At 40.0% G+C, this 18,066-nt stretch overlaps 1 protein-coding gene across 1 annotated transcript in view; it reads right to left on the bottom strand.

Moving 5' to 3' along the window:
• Positions 1–6,813: 6,813 nt before the first annotated feature.
• Positions 6,814–18,066, bottom strand: part of CRISPLD1 (cysteine rich secretory protein LCCL domain containing 1) — a 60,796-nt gene continuing 49,543 nt past the window's right edge. The window contains exons 14-15 of the mRNA XM_038393005.2: positions 9,302–9,432; positions 6,814–7,451 (exon numbers count right to left, since the gene is read on the bottom strand). Coding sequence (XP_038248933.1) covers positions 7,400–7,451; positions 9,302–9,432 — 183 coding nt within the window. The 3' untranslated portion in view covers positions 6,814–7,399. The remainder of the gene's footprint in view (positions 7,452–9,301; positions 9,433–18,066) is intronic.

Consider the following 18,066-nt stretch of genomic DNA (forward strand, 5'->3'; position numbering starts at 1 on the left):
CACGCCTTTAACAATTCATGCAGTGGGGCTGCCTTCTCTGAAAATCCCTCGGTGAGATATTGGGAGAAATTAATCATTCCCAGAAAGGATCGAAGAGCAGTTACATCTGTGGCAGCTCAAGTTTAAGGATAAGCTCCACAGCCTGTTAGTCAGTGGAATACCCCTCCTGTCCCAGAGTCACTCCAAGATAATTTACTTGTTGGGAGCACAACTGGGCTTTCTTTGGGCTTACTTTAAATCCAGTTTCCCAAATCTTTTGTAACACCCTGTCCAACACCTCCAGATTTTCTTCCCTGGTCTAAGGATATCATCCATATAAGAAATCACACTGTCTCTTTCTGGCAATCCATCCCATATCTTGACTACATGGGAATGACAAATAATAGAGGCATTGCTCCAGCCCATGGGGACCATGGCAAACACAATGCTTCTTTGAAAGGTAAATGCACCCTTATAGTAGTGGTGCCAATGCAAGGGGATTGACCAAAAAACATTGGTCAAATCTCCTCTTAAAAACCACGGGGACCCTCCAACAATGGAGGCCATCAACAGGTTCACCCAATAAAGGGTGTGGAAATCAATTACCAGCCTCCAAGTCCTGTTGTCACCTTTAAGGACTGGCCATAGGACAGCATTATTGGGAATTGGCTGTTCCACAAAAAGCCCTTGGCTTAAGCGCCCACCAATTGTTTCTTTCAGGCTGGCTTCTCCCTCTTTTGAATACCTATACTGCTTCTGGGGTGTGGGATTGGGGCTTGTAACTGGGATTTCTGCATCAATTTTACCACATTCTATTTTATTCTTGGTCCACACCTCCTGGTGTTTTCTCTGCAATTGCTAAAACTTCTGGAGGTCACTTGTCACTCCAGTTCTTCAGATGCCTTAAGGGCTGCTAGCTGTTAACTCGCTGAAATCTCCACTGGCTTCCAGGATGTGCCAGGAAGCATTTTCCCCAGGAACTTGTTAACAAAATGAACCAGCATTCTCAATTCCCTTAAACCATCAATTCCCAGGATCCCTTCTCCTCCCAAATCCCTTAAGCCAAATTGCCCTTTTATTTTCCTTTGCCCCACCCAATTCAAAATCCTTCTGCAAAATCCCTGCTTCATTAAATCCCTGTAAGGTCTTAACACCAGCCGGAGAGTCAAACCAGGTTCTTATTCTAGGTACTCATCGAGGAATAAGTGGCAACGGTATCTCAGAACAAATTCTGAGTCTGAACACCCCTCCTTCAAATTCCACATAAACCGTGAACCTTCTGTGTGCATCTGTGTTCAAATGTACCACCATGGGAAAGTTAGGGGCATCTGGCCTCCCTAAGGAGAGGTGGCAGGAGGTGCACTCAGGATCTTCCCTTTGTGCTCAGCTAGCTTTAACAAACATTCCATGGTGGGAAAGCTATCCATCTTTTCCTTCAGCTCATATCTTAGGAGCTGTCTCCAAATTTCCACCAACCAGGGATGAGGGGCTCTTCCCTGACTTTTGCAGAGCCTGTCTCCCTTCTCTTTCCTTTCTGCCCTTTAGCTCTCATCTTCCTTTAGAGTCTTATCTGGGAAAGCTGTTGGTTTAAACGGGGTTGCTTCATGTGAAGACACAGATCCCCTTATGTCCATAAAAATAAAAGGCAATCTTTGGGCCTGATCCTTCTTTTGTTAATTTACTACTTTTCTCAAAACTGTTTTCAAGGCAGTAATTAGGATCAGTAGCAGAGTTAACATTCCTATTGCTTGGCAACCATATCTTCAAAGACAGTAAAATACTTCCAGCTGTGGCATTAACCCTTAACTTTTAAAACAAAAAATACAAAAGAAAAAAAGGATCGGGGGGGGGGGGTAGGAGGCGGAATGAAAGGGGGCATGTGAAGAAAGAAGAAGTGGAAGAGGAGGGGGAAGAGGGAGTGGGGTGTGAAGAATGACTTAGGAAGCAAGAGAAACCTAAGCCAAGAAAAAGTACAGACAGCAACAACAAATCTAGAAGTGGAGTTCCCTTAGCCAAAGCATCTGGGAACCCATACTCCTGGCCCCTAACCTGGCTCTGAGAGGAGACTGGGGGATGCTGACACATCTGCCGAAGTGAGACCGAGAGTGCCAGCTGTCCTCACCAGCCACCCCAAGGCTGTGCTCCAATTTAACAAGCCAACCGATTTCCCTGCAACTCTGACCTGGTCAGGAGAGAAGGGCCTGACCTCTACTCATTCTTCCCCACTTTGGTTAGACTCTTGGGGATCAATCTTCTCTACCATGGTGTTTACTATGGAAGCTATCAGTGGGGGCTTCTGCAACTCTTCCAGCATTTCAAACAAGGGACCATATGGGGACTGCCCCGAAGGGCCCAAGCTGAAAGGGAAACTCACGGGGATTATCCCTCTCATAATCCTAATAAGAAGGATAAAAGTTGGGGTCATTCTCTGACCCATCCCCCCTTCCCTGACTACAACTCCCTTGAATCATAGCTACTATTCCCTTCCGCTCTCTCAACCTGGCTCTGAGAGCACAACTTTGTCTCTTACATTCCCCATGATCTGCCTGGGTCTTATCCTGGGAATCCTTCAGTGAGGCTGTAACAGTTCCTTCACTCTCTATTGTCTGCTGTTTCAAACTAAAAATCCACCTGTTCCAGCATGTCACTCTCTCTGTTTCAGTCAGGTTTGTCACCTAGAGGGTGTCTGACACTGCCTTCAAGCTGGATATCTCTTGCTCTTTCTCAATTTTATCTTTCTTTAACTCCTTTTTTCCTTTTCTTTCTTGATCCTATCCTTCTCTGAGTCTTCCACTTTTGCCTTCGAGTGAAGGCTCCAAGCTTCCAAAGACCATTACCATGCTCCTCTACAAAATCAGTCAGGCTGGTTCCCAAAACCATTTTTCTTTCTTTCTTTCTTTCTTTCTTTCTTTCTTTCTTTCTTTCTTTCTTTCTTTCTTTCTTTCTTTCTGTTTCCTCACTCAACCAGACTACCAGCCTGAGCCTTGAGTCCCAGTAACAAAATGTATCCATAAATTGACTTGGGGACTACATCACAAGAAATTACAGGTTTCTACCCTTCCCACAATCCTCCTGTCTTGGACAGCAAACAAATAAAACAGTTTTATACCAATCGTCCACTCCTCTCCACCACTCCTGGCTGGCTTGGGGAAAACCCAGGGTTTTTTGAATTTGGTAATTTAACTGTTTCTCTACAGTCACTCTCAGGAATAAATCAAAGGGGACATGGTGCCTCTGTCTGATAAATGATTGATGCAAACCAGAGTGCTTTTACCTAAAATTATTTTTATTAGGTCTAAGCACACACACATACATATGTTATAGCAATAGGTTTAGAACATTACAAATTTATATTTATGCCAAGTCTGAATTGGGTTCAAATGATCAACAACCAGCCTTTTGGAACCTTCTGGGGCCCTCCTTGTGAGTTCATGTGTCAGCTCCTTGCACAAAGAAAAGCTTCCCTGGACTACTCCAAAGTGTATCCTTTTGTTTAATCTTTTATAGATAACTTAAACAAAGCACATAACTCACAATGACTCCTATGGGGTCACCAATTCTCCTAGTTTCAGCAAACTACTCGTTATCTCTTATCATCAAAGAATTTCTGGTATTTCTAGTCATAACAACAATAAAACTTGTATGTCAGGGGTACTTAAAATCCTGACCAAAGTCAGGCCATGTGCTGGCATGATTATTTTAATTTTTCAAATGAATATAATGGGTTTGAAAAGACCTAAGACCTCTGTAGATTTATTGAGGAAACTGAAGTCCTTTCTACATCCATTAAACGAGTACAACTGCAATGCAAATTTTCCCATGTTGCTTTTGTCAATGCACCTCAACTCTGACCCATTCACAACACTTCTAAACATCCTTCAATATTTGGCCTCTTGGCTGATAAAGAGAAAGGTCATGAACAAGAGCAATAGAGTCAGTGTTGGCTAGATATGGAATCTAGTAACTAAAGTGGGAATGTGACATAAGTCAATTTTATTATCAAAGAAAAATATTGGAAGTAATAAGACCCATGCCTATCATGACTCTGTCTTCTTTGCTTGTGTGTTTTCTCCTTCCACTCCTGACCCCTCAGATTTTTTGTGTCTGATCATATTGTACACTCTTGATACTCTCTCTTTCTATATGTTTGTATACTGCCTTGCCTGACAGGCTCCCATGTCTTATTGGGGCCTTTGGGCACTGCTACAATACATACATTAAATAATATTTACTAAATGGCTGGAAGCTGAAGCTGGACACCTTCAGACTGGAAATAGGGTGCACATTTTCAACACTGAACAACTTACCAATGGGTATGATGGATTCTCCATCACTGGAAACATTTAGATCAAGATTAGATATACCCCCCACACTCTGTTATCACATTCTGGGCACAGGGCCTTAGCTGGTGTAAACTGATGTAGTGCTGTTGACTTCAACTATTGATGAACTAGTCCAAGGTTTGTAACTGCCTGCAGACACCTTCCTTGTCAGCTCTTCCGGCTTAATTTACAGTTCATTTATAGCAGAATTGCACAACATAGGTGGGCTGGGCAGACCGACTCAGAGGATGGAAGGAGAAAGCCGTAGCAGCCCAGATCCATCAGGGTATGTGCTGCAAACATGCTGCCTCATCTACTGGAAAAGTTGCAGGCAGCTATAATGAGAGTCGTGTTGTAAAGATAGGTCATCCACTCACCCTCCTTCCCTGCTCTTCTTAGTGGCCTGTCACAGAGTGGCTGGACAAGTTTGAACTGAACCCAACTCCAGGAAGGAGGGCTGGGGGCTTCAGTTTCAAGGAGAGAACTGTGGAATCAGTGGCCAGCTGGGCAAAGTTGGTATGGAGTATTAATGTGTGTTAGGACTAAATAAATTGGATCCCAGAAGGGGAGTGTTTTAACTATCATTGGATTGTGATGGTGAATTATTGAGAAGCCCCCAGGAGAGAAGGGGAAAAAGAGGCAGAGCTCTGCAGAGCCATCCGAGGCTGCAAGGGGAGCTTGGCAGGTAACTTCCCTGTTACAGAGCTACTCGTAAGCCACTCAAATATACAGGATTGCAGCCCCCCCCCCGCCCCCACAGCCCAAGCTTCTCCTCTCTGCTTCCTTGGTATTCAGCTCAGGCTTGGGTGGCATCAGTGGTGCCCTGCCTCATGCAGCCTTCTGGTGAATGGGGAGGGGGATTAGAGAAAACAGAGAGGGAAGAGAAGAGTCAGCAAAATCACATAGAAGAGCAAAAAGTTGATCACAAGGAAAGCAACAGAAAGAACAGATAGACAAAAAGGAGGGGGGACAGCAATTGTGGTGGTTGGAAGAATTTACCTCACAATCCATTCCAAGGAGGGGCTCTAACAAAAATCCCACCAACATTATTACAAATAATGACTTTTTCTAACTGTCAGTTCTTCAAATCAGAACCTCGAGTCTGAAAGTCAAGCTGAGTTCTTTGTGTCTGACTACATGCAAGCCAGAAAATACTCCATTTCATTCTTCCATAGCTGTATGGGTTCTGTAGGGTTTATGAGAATAAAAAAAGTATTAAAACCTTAAGTTTCTAAGAACTATAAGCACATATTACCAGGAATATTTCTTGTTTGGGCCTCTTTGCACAAGTGAAATTCCATTAGTAAAAGATTAACCACATATAAAGGAAGTAGATGGGCTGAGTAAGGTGTTGGCATTTTTTACAAAGTCAGTTTCCTGATACAGAATGTACTATAAAGAAGCCTAATCCCATATATCCTGATTACGACTTTCAAACCAACTAGAGGAATTATCCTTACAACTTCCAGCATAATTGATGGGACCTATGCACCTAAATCGCCTAGCCAGCTTTTAAAACCTCAACCTCTTTCTATAGCCATGTCCTACAAACCACTTGCAATGTTTTGGTCAGCAACAAAAGTAAACTTTATGTAGCTGGTATTTTTCTTCTTGAGCTAGGACAAACATACATTTTCTGTGGGGAAAAAAAAATAAAGATTGCCAATTTTACAGTTACTATGTAAATTAATTTTATTCAAAACTGATTAAAAAAACTAACAAAGCTTGCCTAACTACATGAGGTAGTACATGTAGCAAAACAAAGGACAGAAAATAATACTCTGAAATATGAAGAATACCAATAAGTTTACAAGTTAGAAAGAAATAATAAATTCATCAGCAGAAACAAAAATACCAAAAATAAAGTTCAACAGCTTTTCAGTCTTAAAGCACAATACACTTTTCATAGAAAGAAACATAGTATCACCATTATATCTTCTTCATATACCATAATATGGTAAAATTAATGCACACGGCTATTCACCATAAATGAATTAAACGGAAATGGTGAAGCAATAAATGCGTTAATCTTCATTAGGCTCCATACCACTATACGTCCTGGCCTGCAGGAGTATCAGCCAGGTTGTGAGAAGTAAGGGAGATTGGCCTTGTTACCATTTTCTTAATAGTGTAGAGACTGTGTTGACTGTTCATCCTCAAATCTATGTGTAGTACACAGATACTATGTACAGGTTAAGGCCTGAAACTTGCAATTACTTATGCATGTGGTTAACTTTATTCCCATGTGGAAGCCCATTGAACTCAATGAAACTAGTCACAGGCTTAAAGTAAAGCTTGTGTGAGTTTGCAGAATCAGGAACTTAATCCTTTCAGTTTATTCCTCCTCTCAGTGTGAAGATGATTTTTTAGTGTCTGGTTATTTGAACTGACTGAGTTACCACCTCCAATAACAGTATGTTTATTATCAAATTTAATTTAGAAAATTAAAAACATGTAAATGGAGCATTCTTAACAAAAATGTTTCTTTAAAGGAACACATTTTAATGGTCACCTCCATTTCCAATTTTTTTAAAAATCTGATATTTGTCTAATAATTAGTGTAAAGTATAAAACACTCCAGCTCTTCTTTTAGGTTGGTTAATGCTAGAGTAAATCATAAAAAGTGTTATACTACTGACTTACAGGCATGATTTATTGTGTCCATTTTTTAATGAAAATTGGATATAAAATCTCTGGTCTATCCATGGTGTCGTTTTTAAGTTATTGTTAGTGGCATACATAAAGCACCGTACAATAATGTATTCAGATAAAAAATGTAGAACATTTATGAGATTTGAATTAACTGTATAGGAATAACTGCTAAGAAAATATAGCAATATTTAACACAGGATTCAAAAAATGGTTATATATTGTAGTTTTTCAAATGCATTTTCTCCCATGTTTAATTTTACAGATTTTTCTCCATTAAGATTTTCATGCAGCTGAAAGTCTTTTGGTGGAAAATAGTTGATATCTTCTGTACAATAATGTTACAGCTTTATACAAACTTTAGGAAGTATACTAAGCGATCTGTATTATCCTCTTCCAAGTGCTCTGGTTGCAGTTTATTTTGTTTTTTTACACTTTAGTAACTGGACTCAGACAACGGCAAATATTCTGAAAGCCTTGCCTCCCGGAGGATTCTGTAAACTGCAAAATAAAACAATCCCAGAGATTATTTATAAAACCACAATACTCCAATATACTCTTAGGAACTGGTGCAAGCCTTCCGAGTCCAGAACTCTCATTGACTGGGCTCTTAGGCTCTGATCCTGCAAATTATTTTGTGCAGGAGGAATCCTGGTACCAGTGCCACTGATGCCGTGGCAGATTCAGGCCATATTTCACTATATGACATATTGCAAGTAGGTTTTAGAGAATCCTGAGTAAATCCAAAGCCTACCTCTGTTCTTCTTGAAGTCAATGGCAAAGTTGCTATATAACCCTGCCATTCATTTCAATGGGAGCAGGATTGGGTTAATTTATCAGAACAATAGAACTTTCCGAAATAAAGTAATCTATAATAACAGTTCTACCACTGATGCTCTTTACTTCAAAAGAAATGCTTATTAACAAAACAAATAAACGAATACTAATATTTAGGGAAAGGTCTTGAATGTGTATGATTTCTAGTCAATTATTACAGAGCCTGAGGGTATAATTTATGGAATTAATGCTGTTTTGTAAACATTAGCAATAGCAGAACTGCTTAGTTTCGCTGTTCTTTCAGCCACACAGCTGAATAGTGTCATGGTTCTGTAGGACAAACTGCAGGTTCTGTAGGACAAACAGTCCCGAGTCAGATGGCACACTGGAGCCATCATCTTGGCTTCTTTCCATTTGAAACTGGTAGCTGTGCAACTGCTATACATGCTTTGAAATCTTAGTTTTTAGTTTATAAATGCCTCTCGCTGGGGATATGGATTAGCAATGCAGGTTCTTCTATGTTGTTAAATACCTGCTGCATCATTTAGATGGACCACACAACTGATATCTATTTACTTAAATAAACTGTTAAAAGGCTGCAATGGGGCAATAGTGCCCAAATAGTATTTTTTTCTACACACATAAAATCCAGGCAACTAATCAGATACAAATCACAGTTAGGCTGGGGCAAAAATTTTCAAACATATTGTTTATTTACCATAAAAATAAGTTTTGGTTGACCCAAAAATTGTCACTAATTTGACAAATTCACACAATAGTTTTGGACAAACTTATTTTTTGGGCGGGACTTAGATGCCATTCATAAAATTGGAAGGGAGGCAGTACCCATCTTAGAACCTAATGGTTAGAGCACTTAGCTGGGTTGTCGGAGACCTGAATTCAATTCTCCTGCTGTGAAGAAGGGATTTGAACTTGGGTCTCCCACATTCCAAGTGAGTGGTGTAGCTGAATGCTGTAGTCCCTGGGCTATGAAAGAGTCTTGTGGGGGAAAGGCTGTCGCAATCTCACCTAGTGAAGCTGTTCCACTATGTATAAATAATTAGTGCTTGAAGCAGGGCCATGAATTTGGGCCTCCCAATTGAGTACCCTTACCACCAGGCTACACAATCATTCTTGCTTTTTCCTCTTTTCCACATGCATGTAATTCTTGTGTAAGGGATGATCTGGCACACAGTTTGCAGCTTCAGAGTTCACAATTAGCTTCATGATTGTGAATGGGATGTACCAAGAATATAATTTTCTTTGCAAACATTGCATTATTTGCCACAGGATCAATAAACAAGAGAGTCGTTTTGATTTATAAGCAGCTTTTTAGGGTTATGATTTATGAGCTTAGAGGAGACAGGCAGTTCTGGTACCGCAGCTTCTCCAGTCATTGTGACTCTTACACAACCCTGTAAATCACCCATGTTAGCCTATTTATTTAGCTTTCAAGCCCACACACACACTCCTTAACCTCACCACACATAGAGACTTAGTGCAAGAATGTGAAAATGATGGCATGCATTACTAGGAGAAGGGAAAACAACAGTCTTTTAAACTGAGATTTTTACCTTTCTGAAAAGATTCCATTTTGAAAGGAGGCGATGTACATCTTCCTTTTATCTACTGGCATAACATCAACATAGCCTCCTTGGTTGGGAACTACTCCTGCATGTACTGCTGCCCGGCAGATACTAGACACCTGAGAAAAGAGCAGAAGAGTTTTTGTTTGCATTAGTTCTATTATGTTTTTCATTAACTTTTAAATTTAAAAATAATAATAAAGAAGCATATCCATGGCTCTAGATACCTTATCATAATTAATCATATAATAAATGCAATTAAATTAATCCTCAGTAGCACTGAAATACATTCCACAGGAACTCAGCTGGCTGACCAGCAGGACATCAGCCCCCTCCATCAACTGGAAGCAAGCCCCATTAGTTTTGTCCAGAGAACAAGGTATCTTTTGCCGCATGTCTGGAAAATCACCAAATTCAGGATATTTAGGACCAAGGTGTGCAAGGAGGGGAAACAAGTTCCAGAGTCCTGGAGCCCTCAAAGGGATGTCCTGTCACCCCCTCACTTTTATAATGAGGGGGATCCAGCTCAAGTGCCCCTGCTGACTGCAGCTGTGGCAACATCACCACTCAGACAGTCCATCTTCAATAAGAATTAATGGTTGTGCCATAAAAAACAGCAAGAGGTAGTCCCTCAGGTAGGCCAGTTTAAGGCTTTAAAGTTCATAACCAATACCATAAACTCCACCCAGAGACCAATGGACAACAAGTCTCCCAGCAAGATTCCCCATTCAATAAGTGCCAGCTTCAGTCTCCAAATGTTTTTAATGGGTAGCCCTATGTAGAGCATGTTGCAATAGTCTAATCTTGAGAGGTAATAAAGGCCTGGATAACAGTGGTAAGGTCTGCATCTGAAATCACTCCTAAACTGCAAACACTAATGACAGACATACTCCTTCCATCAAAGTGGATGATGTTCCCTCTGCCATCTCCTCTTGCTCTTTCTCCAAACCTCCATCACCATCTCAGTCTTGTCTGGGTTGAGCTTCAGAGAGCTCTCATGCATGTCAAAATCTCAACTAGACATTGACTGAGGAGCTGAAGTACTTCATCTGAATCAGATGATATAGAGACATAGAGTTAGGTGCCATCTGCATATTGAAAACTCTGAACCAGGTGCCTCATCACTAACCAGCCCCATATTTGAAGAAATGGAGGAGAGACAGAATGGTACTCTGCATTTGAGAACTCTTTGGGAAAAGGAGCAATTGCCTACAACTACCTGTAGAGAACTCCCTGAGAGAAAAACGAACAATGCCTCTGAAGACCAGCTCCATTTACTGCCACGAGATCGGCAGGTGAGTTAACAGCACTTCACGATCAATGGCATAGAATAGTATAGAACAATCTATAGCCATCGGCACGTACATCCTGGTGTTTTGCCAACACCAGGATGTACATAGATTAGTGAAGGACTGGTGACAGAAAACCGATGTGGTGTTTTGCAGGATGAAGCTGCAGCCACCACCACATGGTTTTCCCTTTACCAGTCCTTCACTTTGTTTTAATGTCCCCAAGTGATATGAAACAGGATAATGCCAAAGGAGCAGATATCTTAAACTAAGAATTATATGTATACATTTAAACCCATATTCCCAAAAGCAGCCTATAAATATGTACCCACAACATCCTGTATTTGTCCCTAAATAGCATTTGCACAGATTTATAGCAGTCTAGGAAGATTTACTCCTTCAAGCCAGTCTGAGAAACATCATTGACTGGCTTGAGTTTTCAATTTTTACTCAGCTGTTGCAATCTTGTTTGCGGTTATTCCTATCTTGAGCTCCTAGTTCCCCATACTGCTTTATAAAAGAACTTGCCCACAATATTAATCTGTAGCTGGACCTGAACTGCATGTCCTCTTACTGCAAAGAAGGTTCTGACAGTATATTCCTAAAGAACCTTGCATCATGTGGGGACCAATCCTGCAAACCTTACACTAGCAAAGTTCTTAGTCAAGTCAATGGGAATTCTGTCTCAGTAATATCTGCAGAACAGGATCCTTAATGTGCTCTAATGAAACTGCCCAACTCTGATGATTTACATACATATTTATTTTAAATAAAGTGCATAGAAAAGTAGTCCATTACTCAGAGAATTGGTAATCTCTCTGCTTATTTACTTAAAATTTTTAATAACGTAATGCTATTTTCAGCGAACTGCAGATATAGTAAAACTCCATCTATACTGCAGAAGATAAGCCCTTGTTTGTTTCAATGCCCAGCACTATACAATTTGCAATTCCAGGTACAGGGAATCTCCATTTATAACCAAGCTGTTTTGTGAAGAAGAAAAAATAAAAGTCTTCACTGTAAGAGGATTCCACAGAATCAACATTAAAAACGTAACCAGTATAAATATCAATATGGAAAGACAAGTTTAAACAAGGCTTGCGTTACCTTTCAGCTGGAACTGGAATAATGTAAATCTGTAACTGTTGTTATTTTGTAATCGAAATGCAACATAAAATACAGGAATTCAAATTAGCAATTATTTTCCAACTCCTATTCCAACCATTGAAGTGGCCAGTTTCACTGTTATATAGTCAGTCCATGAATGTCACAAAATTTCTGAGAATATAACTTTGACAAAGTTTATCCAAAGGCCCTTTTAAGCTTTCCACCTCAGAATAATTGACTGCAGCTCTTAAACAAGCCAGAGGAGATAGGGTTTATACTATTCAGTACCTTTCTTTCCTTCCTCCCTTAACAGCCGTAGGATTTTGCTGTATTCCCAACCTGGCAGCCAGTGATCAAGAGACTAATTTAAATTATTTAGGGCTATTGCTGCTCCTAAATATTAATATTATGGTAGTGCCCAAAGGCCCCAGTTAGGATTGGGGTCCCATTGTGCTGGGTGTCGTACAAACACAGAAGAGAAACAATCCTTGTACTGAAGGATTTACAGTCTAAATGAAGGTTGGGGGATGTGAATGCAATGTACCACAATGAATATGGTGCAAATGAGTACAGTGAAGAATTGGCCCAGGTAGTTACATGTATTTTAGGGGTGTTATTTGCTTGTTTGTTTTTAATTGTCATTTGAGGATGGGAATAGGAAAAGGAAAGAAGAGGAAGAGGAAAGGCCACAGCTTGTCACCTGTCTAAACGTGACAAGCAGGCTTGATTTTGTAGGCATGATGGCGGAGGTGAATGCTCCAGAAGGATGTGAAGGAAGATAATGGCTGCTTGGATTTTATTAGTGTGTTTTCCCTAAGCAAAAGGGACAGTGTGGGAGAAAGCTTGGAGGTGTTTAAGGGAGAAGCTGATGGGTGGAGGTAAAGGTTAGGAACATTGGCAGAGCTGACACAACGGTTACTAAATCAGTAAAGTGGAATGGGGATATGATATTTGGGGTGTTAAAAGTATATACAAGAAGCTTATATTTATATAGTGGGAAGAGGAAGCTAGAGGGGGTCTCAAAGGAGGGGTTTATGTGGTAAGAATAATGAGCCAAGAACATGGTTTTTGAAACCAAGATGGCATTCTGAAAAAAACTTGAGGGATGCAAATATGCAGTAGTTAAGGCCAGAAAATACAAGGTTGCAGTAGTGAAGACATGGGATGAAGGGTTGGATGAGGAGATTTGTTATCCTGATGTCCCGCCCTGCTCTGTGGGCTGATGCAAGAGGTGAGGATATGGGACAAAAGTATAGAGTTTTTTTAAAGGAAGCATCATTTAATTCTGGGTGTTAACTGGACCTTCATTCTTAGCCCTTAAATAATTTTTGTATTGAAATAATTTATTTTAAATAGGGGGATGTTTCTTATTTTCAAGGGTCAGACCATTTAGCATCTTGTCCAGCCTTTCTTGGGTAAACATTTTGGGTGAATTCCTGGCCATACTGAAGTCAATGGCAATATTCCCATTGATTTCAGTGAGGCCAGGATTTCACCCCCACAGGTTTATCTTCTGTTTCTAAATATTATTAGCAACCTTAAAGGCATACTCTCCCTGGAAGCCTCCATCAGTAACTTTGAGCTGTTGCTTTAATTCAGATATTATCTCAGCCGCAAACATATATAAGGCAACATAATGCATTTTTAAGGTAACAAACATTTCACACAGCATTGCATGACCTTGCTTTATCGGTGTGCGGTGAACTCTCTGATATTAGTCAGTATTTAACAGGTCATAGAATCTGAATACCAAACTGCTTAATCATTTTTCTTCTTTTGCTACTCAGCAAAATATCCAATAGCTACCACAGCATAGCATTACTCTGCAAAGGCATTTTAACCACAAGCCTCCCTTTCACAAATAGCATTTGTTCCCAATGTTATTCATAACAGATAGGATTGCTAATAGTTCTGTTTTTCTCTCAGTACTTTACCCTGTTCCACAGCAGAATGCTATGGACAATTATTTGAAGATATTAGGAAAAGGATTTCCATGAAGTTAATTGAAGCAAAAGCATTTATAAATATGAGCCAGATCTTGAGCTAGTGTAAATCGGCATAGCTCCATTAACTTCTGTAGTCAATGGAGTTGGGCTGATTTACATCAGCTGAGGATCTGGCCCACTTTTTTACATTTGTGATTGACTCAAAAATATTACCACAGGAGTCTCTATCATAAAAGATTGTTCTCAGGGCAGTGATGCCTGGTATGAAAATAAGATGACGAAACAGGAATTTGCTAAGAGTTTATTTTGAGAGAAGATACATGGGATATAGCTAAGAACACACTGATTCATCACTGTCAATGGAATTATACCAGGAATGAATTGGGCCTATCAAATCTTTTATCAAAACAAATTCTAAGTGTGAAACAAGTGATAACTTGGCAACTTCAAAAGCCTCTCTTTATTCTGTAGGTATATTTGGTGCTCAGAATCAGGGACTAATAGCAGTGGCAAAAGCCAGTCACTGTACAAGTAGGTGCTTCAAAAGCATCTCCAGAAAGCTTTGACAATTCACCTCAGTCCTCATCTGATTCAGTTTCCTGCAAATCTTATACCTTTTGCAAACACCAAAGTAAACTTTGAAAACTGTTTTTTGAAGTGTAAATACTGTTAAAAAGTTCTGTGGCAAAGGCATAATATCTAAATGCCAGAAATAAGCATTAGATAATTGGAACAGGGGAAGCTGAAAGCATGGACTTCCTGCTTTCATGAGTGGAAGGCAGGAAGCTGTAAGGTGGTTTACCAATAGGACAAAAAAATTGCCAGGTGGACAGTCTGCATTGCTGGGCCAACAGGGATCTGGTAGTGTGTGCAGGCCTCTAGTAGAGTGAGTAATTTGTACAGTCTGTTGTGAGAGTGGCATATACTATAGTTATTTATTATCTACATTATGATAGTGCCTAGAGGTCCTATTTAGCATTTAACCTCATTGCCCTAGCACACGTACACAGAGTAAGAGTCACTCCCTGCCTCAGAGCACTCACAATCTGCTTTAAGATAAGACAAAACAAGAGGGTGCAACAAACAAATGGAAGGTACAGGGGAAGGGAAGATGATTAACAGTGACAGAAACACGCATGTAGTTACTTACACACTGTGCACAAGTACATGATTCTGGGTTAATCTGTGGGAAAAGTTGACAAATAGACTGATAGTGCTGACAGAGCAGAGGCTAATGCAATATCTAGCAATCTCATCAAGATTAGGGGCAGTCACTGTAACCTCAGAGCTAGGGGCAAATGGTATGAGAAGAAAATAGCAAAAATGTTGTGGGGCACCATGGAGGATTCAGAGTCATCCCTGCTTAGATGCAGGGAGAATGGAAGCAGAACCAAAATTTTCTAAATCAATTTAAGAATAAAACACTTTGGTCAGCCTGCTGTGTAGCAGTATTTTCAACCTTCTAGCCTAGCTAGTGTAAAAAAAAAAAGTCTTAACTAGAGCTTCACGAATGTTGCAAAAATAGGTTTGCAAAAACTTTTATTTCCTTTGCACAATGGATGCATTTTTTCCAAGCAACATGGCTTCAAATATTTCTGTATAACATGGATGAATGTTGAGAAAGTAAATTGTTTAAAAGCAAAACTCTTAGGAGACTAATTAGAGGCTATTTGGGACTATTTCTCAGCAAAGCGCACAGGATTTGGCCTTTTGAGATCAATGGGACTTCTTGCTTGAAGAAGGTGAGTAGAAATTAGTGTTTATCCTCTAACAGGATAACTACTGTAACTCATCTTGACCCCAGGGCGTTGACTTCAAACCACTACTGAGAAGCTGAAAGTAATTCCTTCCTCAAAAGGCACACACTTTTCCATTTCCCCTGTTGACATACATACTAACACACATGCACATGAGTAAGTCAGTGAGATGTACTAAACTACATAAGGGACTACTCTCATATGTAAAGTTACTCATGTACATCAGGTTTCAGAGTAGCATCCATGTTAGTCTGTATCTGCAAAAAGAAAAGGAGGACTTGTGGCACCTTAGAGACTAACACATTTATTTGAGCATAAGCTTTCGTGAGCTACAGCTCACTTCATCGGATGCATTCAGTGTACATCAGTGTTTGCAAGGTGGGAGCCCAAGTATTACTTCTTTCTCATAATAACGATTAGTACATATATAGTTCTTTTCATTCATAGATTTCAAAGTGCTTTAAAGTGTTTGAGTATCATCACCTTGGGCGGCTACTTGTCATTACACTACCGAGGACTGATTAAATACGCAGGCTAATGCGGCTTACTGGGAAAATGGTGAACTGCTTCCTCTGCAACTCACCCATTGCGGCTCCCTGGACGGATGACAGAGGAACATAGTGCAATGAACTGCATCCTTCCTACTTCCCCCTGCTGCCTGCTCCAAGACTAAGCATATCTCCTCCTATGTAAAAATCCTATGCAGATTAGAAACAGCGTGCAGTCTGTATCTAAAGTCCCCCGCATCTTGTAGCAAAACACCACAACTCCTAGTAGCACCACTGCTCATCTGCAACAACTTTCTCCTCACCACAAAATAGATAAATAAATAAAGGAAAACCCATTGGTTTTCTGACTGAAAAATGGATGTTTTGGAAATGGATTTGCTTTGTTAGAAAGTCAAAAAAGCAATTCAGTTTAAAGGATCATAAACTAAGGTGAAGAAGAGTTCCCACCTACTTTTAAACAATTAACAATTAAACTGAAGGTAAAACTAGGACAGAGTGTTGCCAGGTATCATAACTGGCAAAAATGTACACTATTTTAATGCCTAATGAGTGTAATCCAAGTGATTAACTGCACAAGATTGGACTCGATAAAGAGGAACTTTGTCAAAGTCAATTGGTCTAAAACTTGATCTACCTTGTTGTGTCTCTTGGAATGATTTTCCAACTAGTTATGCACCCACCTTATAGTGGCTCCATATAGGCTATTTTTCCCTGGTTTATTTATGAGAAGATAATGTGAGACAGTATCAAAAGCCTTACTAAAGTCAAGATATACCATATCTACTGCTTCCCCCCATCCATGAGGCTGTTACCCTGTCAGAGAAAGCTATTAGATTGGTTTGACATGATTTGTTCTTGACAATTCCACGTTGACTGTTACTTATTACCTTATTATCTTCTAGATGTTTGCAAATTGATTGCTTGATTATTTGCTCCATTATCTTTCTGGGTACTGAAATTAAGCTACTTGGTCTGTAATTCCCGGAGTTGTCCTTATTTCCCTTTTTACAGATTGGCATTATGTTTGCCCTCTTTCAGTCTGCTGGAATCTCTCCAGTCTTCCATGAGTTTTCCATGGATCAGATAACTCTTCAGCCAGCTCTGTGAGTATTCTAGGCCCTGCCAACTTGAAGATATCTAAGTTGTCTAAGTAATTTTTAACTTGTTCTTTCCCTATTTTAGCCTCAGATCCTCTCTCATGTTCACTGGCATTCACTATGTTAGAGGTCTAGTAACTTTTTTGGTGAAAAATGAAAGAAAAATGTCATTTAGCACCTCTTCCATTTCCACATTTTCTGTTATTTCCTTCTTAGTTGAATAATGGGCCTACTCATCCTTGGTCTTCCTCTTGCTTCTAATGTATTTGCAGATTGTTTTCTTGTTACCTCTTATGTCTCTACCTAGTTTAATATCATTTTGTGCCCTGTCCTTTCTAATTTTGTCCCTACATGCTTGTGTAGGTTTTTTTATATTCATCCTTTGTAATTTGACCTAGTTTCCATTTTTTGTAGAAGATTCATGCAATTCTTTTTAAGTGACATTCATGCCACAAAACCTCTCTATCCAGATCTGGGCCCAGATTTACCCTCATATTCAAAGCCATGGAAGGGGACTTTTCATTAGGATCTCCCCATGAGGATTTTCTTGAGGAGATCCCCCTGCATTGTCCAATCAGTAAGATGGAGTTTGCCCCCACAGCAATGCCACTCCAAAACACAGTTGATCATGTGGAAGGTCCTGCACTCAGACTGGCTCCTTGCAGCTCTGCTAACTGCTTGCCATCATGGCTCTTTCCTTCCCTACACCATTTTTCAGTACCTCTAACCTCAATTAAAAAAAATACTATACATGTGTATAATAAAGCCAGGCCAATCTTCACCAGGTCCATTTGTTTGTATGTTGTATGTTCTGGCCCTATCCATTGTCTGTATCTTAGACTATAAGTACTTTAGGACAAGGACTGTCTCTTTTTCATGTTTGTACAGCACCTAACACAATGTGGTCCTGCCTGGAGACCTTGGGCTCTCACTGGGGACCTTGGGCTCTCCCATAAAATAAAGATTGAATAATCATGGCTCAAACAGACTTGCATTACCAGGGACCCCTCTGTGCCAAGATGGCACCAAGTGACACTGAAAAAAATCA

The sequence above is a fragment of the Dermochelys coriacea genome, chromosome 2 (genome assembly GCF_009764565.3).
Source record: "Dermochelys coriacea isolate rDerCor1 chromosome 2, rDerCor1.pri.v4, whole genome shotgun sequence".
In the NCBI taxonomy this organism is placed as follows: Eukaryota; Metazoa; Chordata; order Testudines; family Dermochelyidae; genus Dermochelys; species Dermochelys coriacea.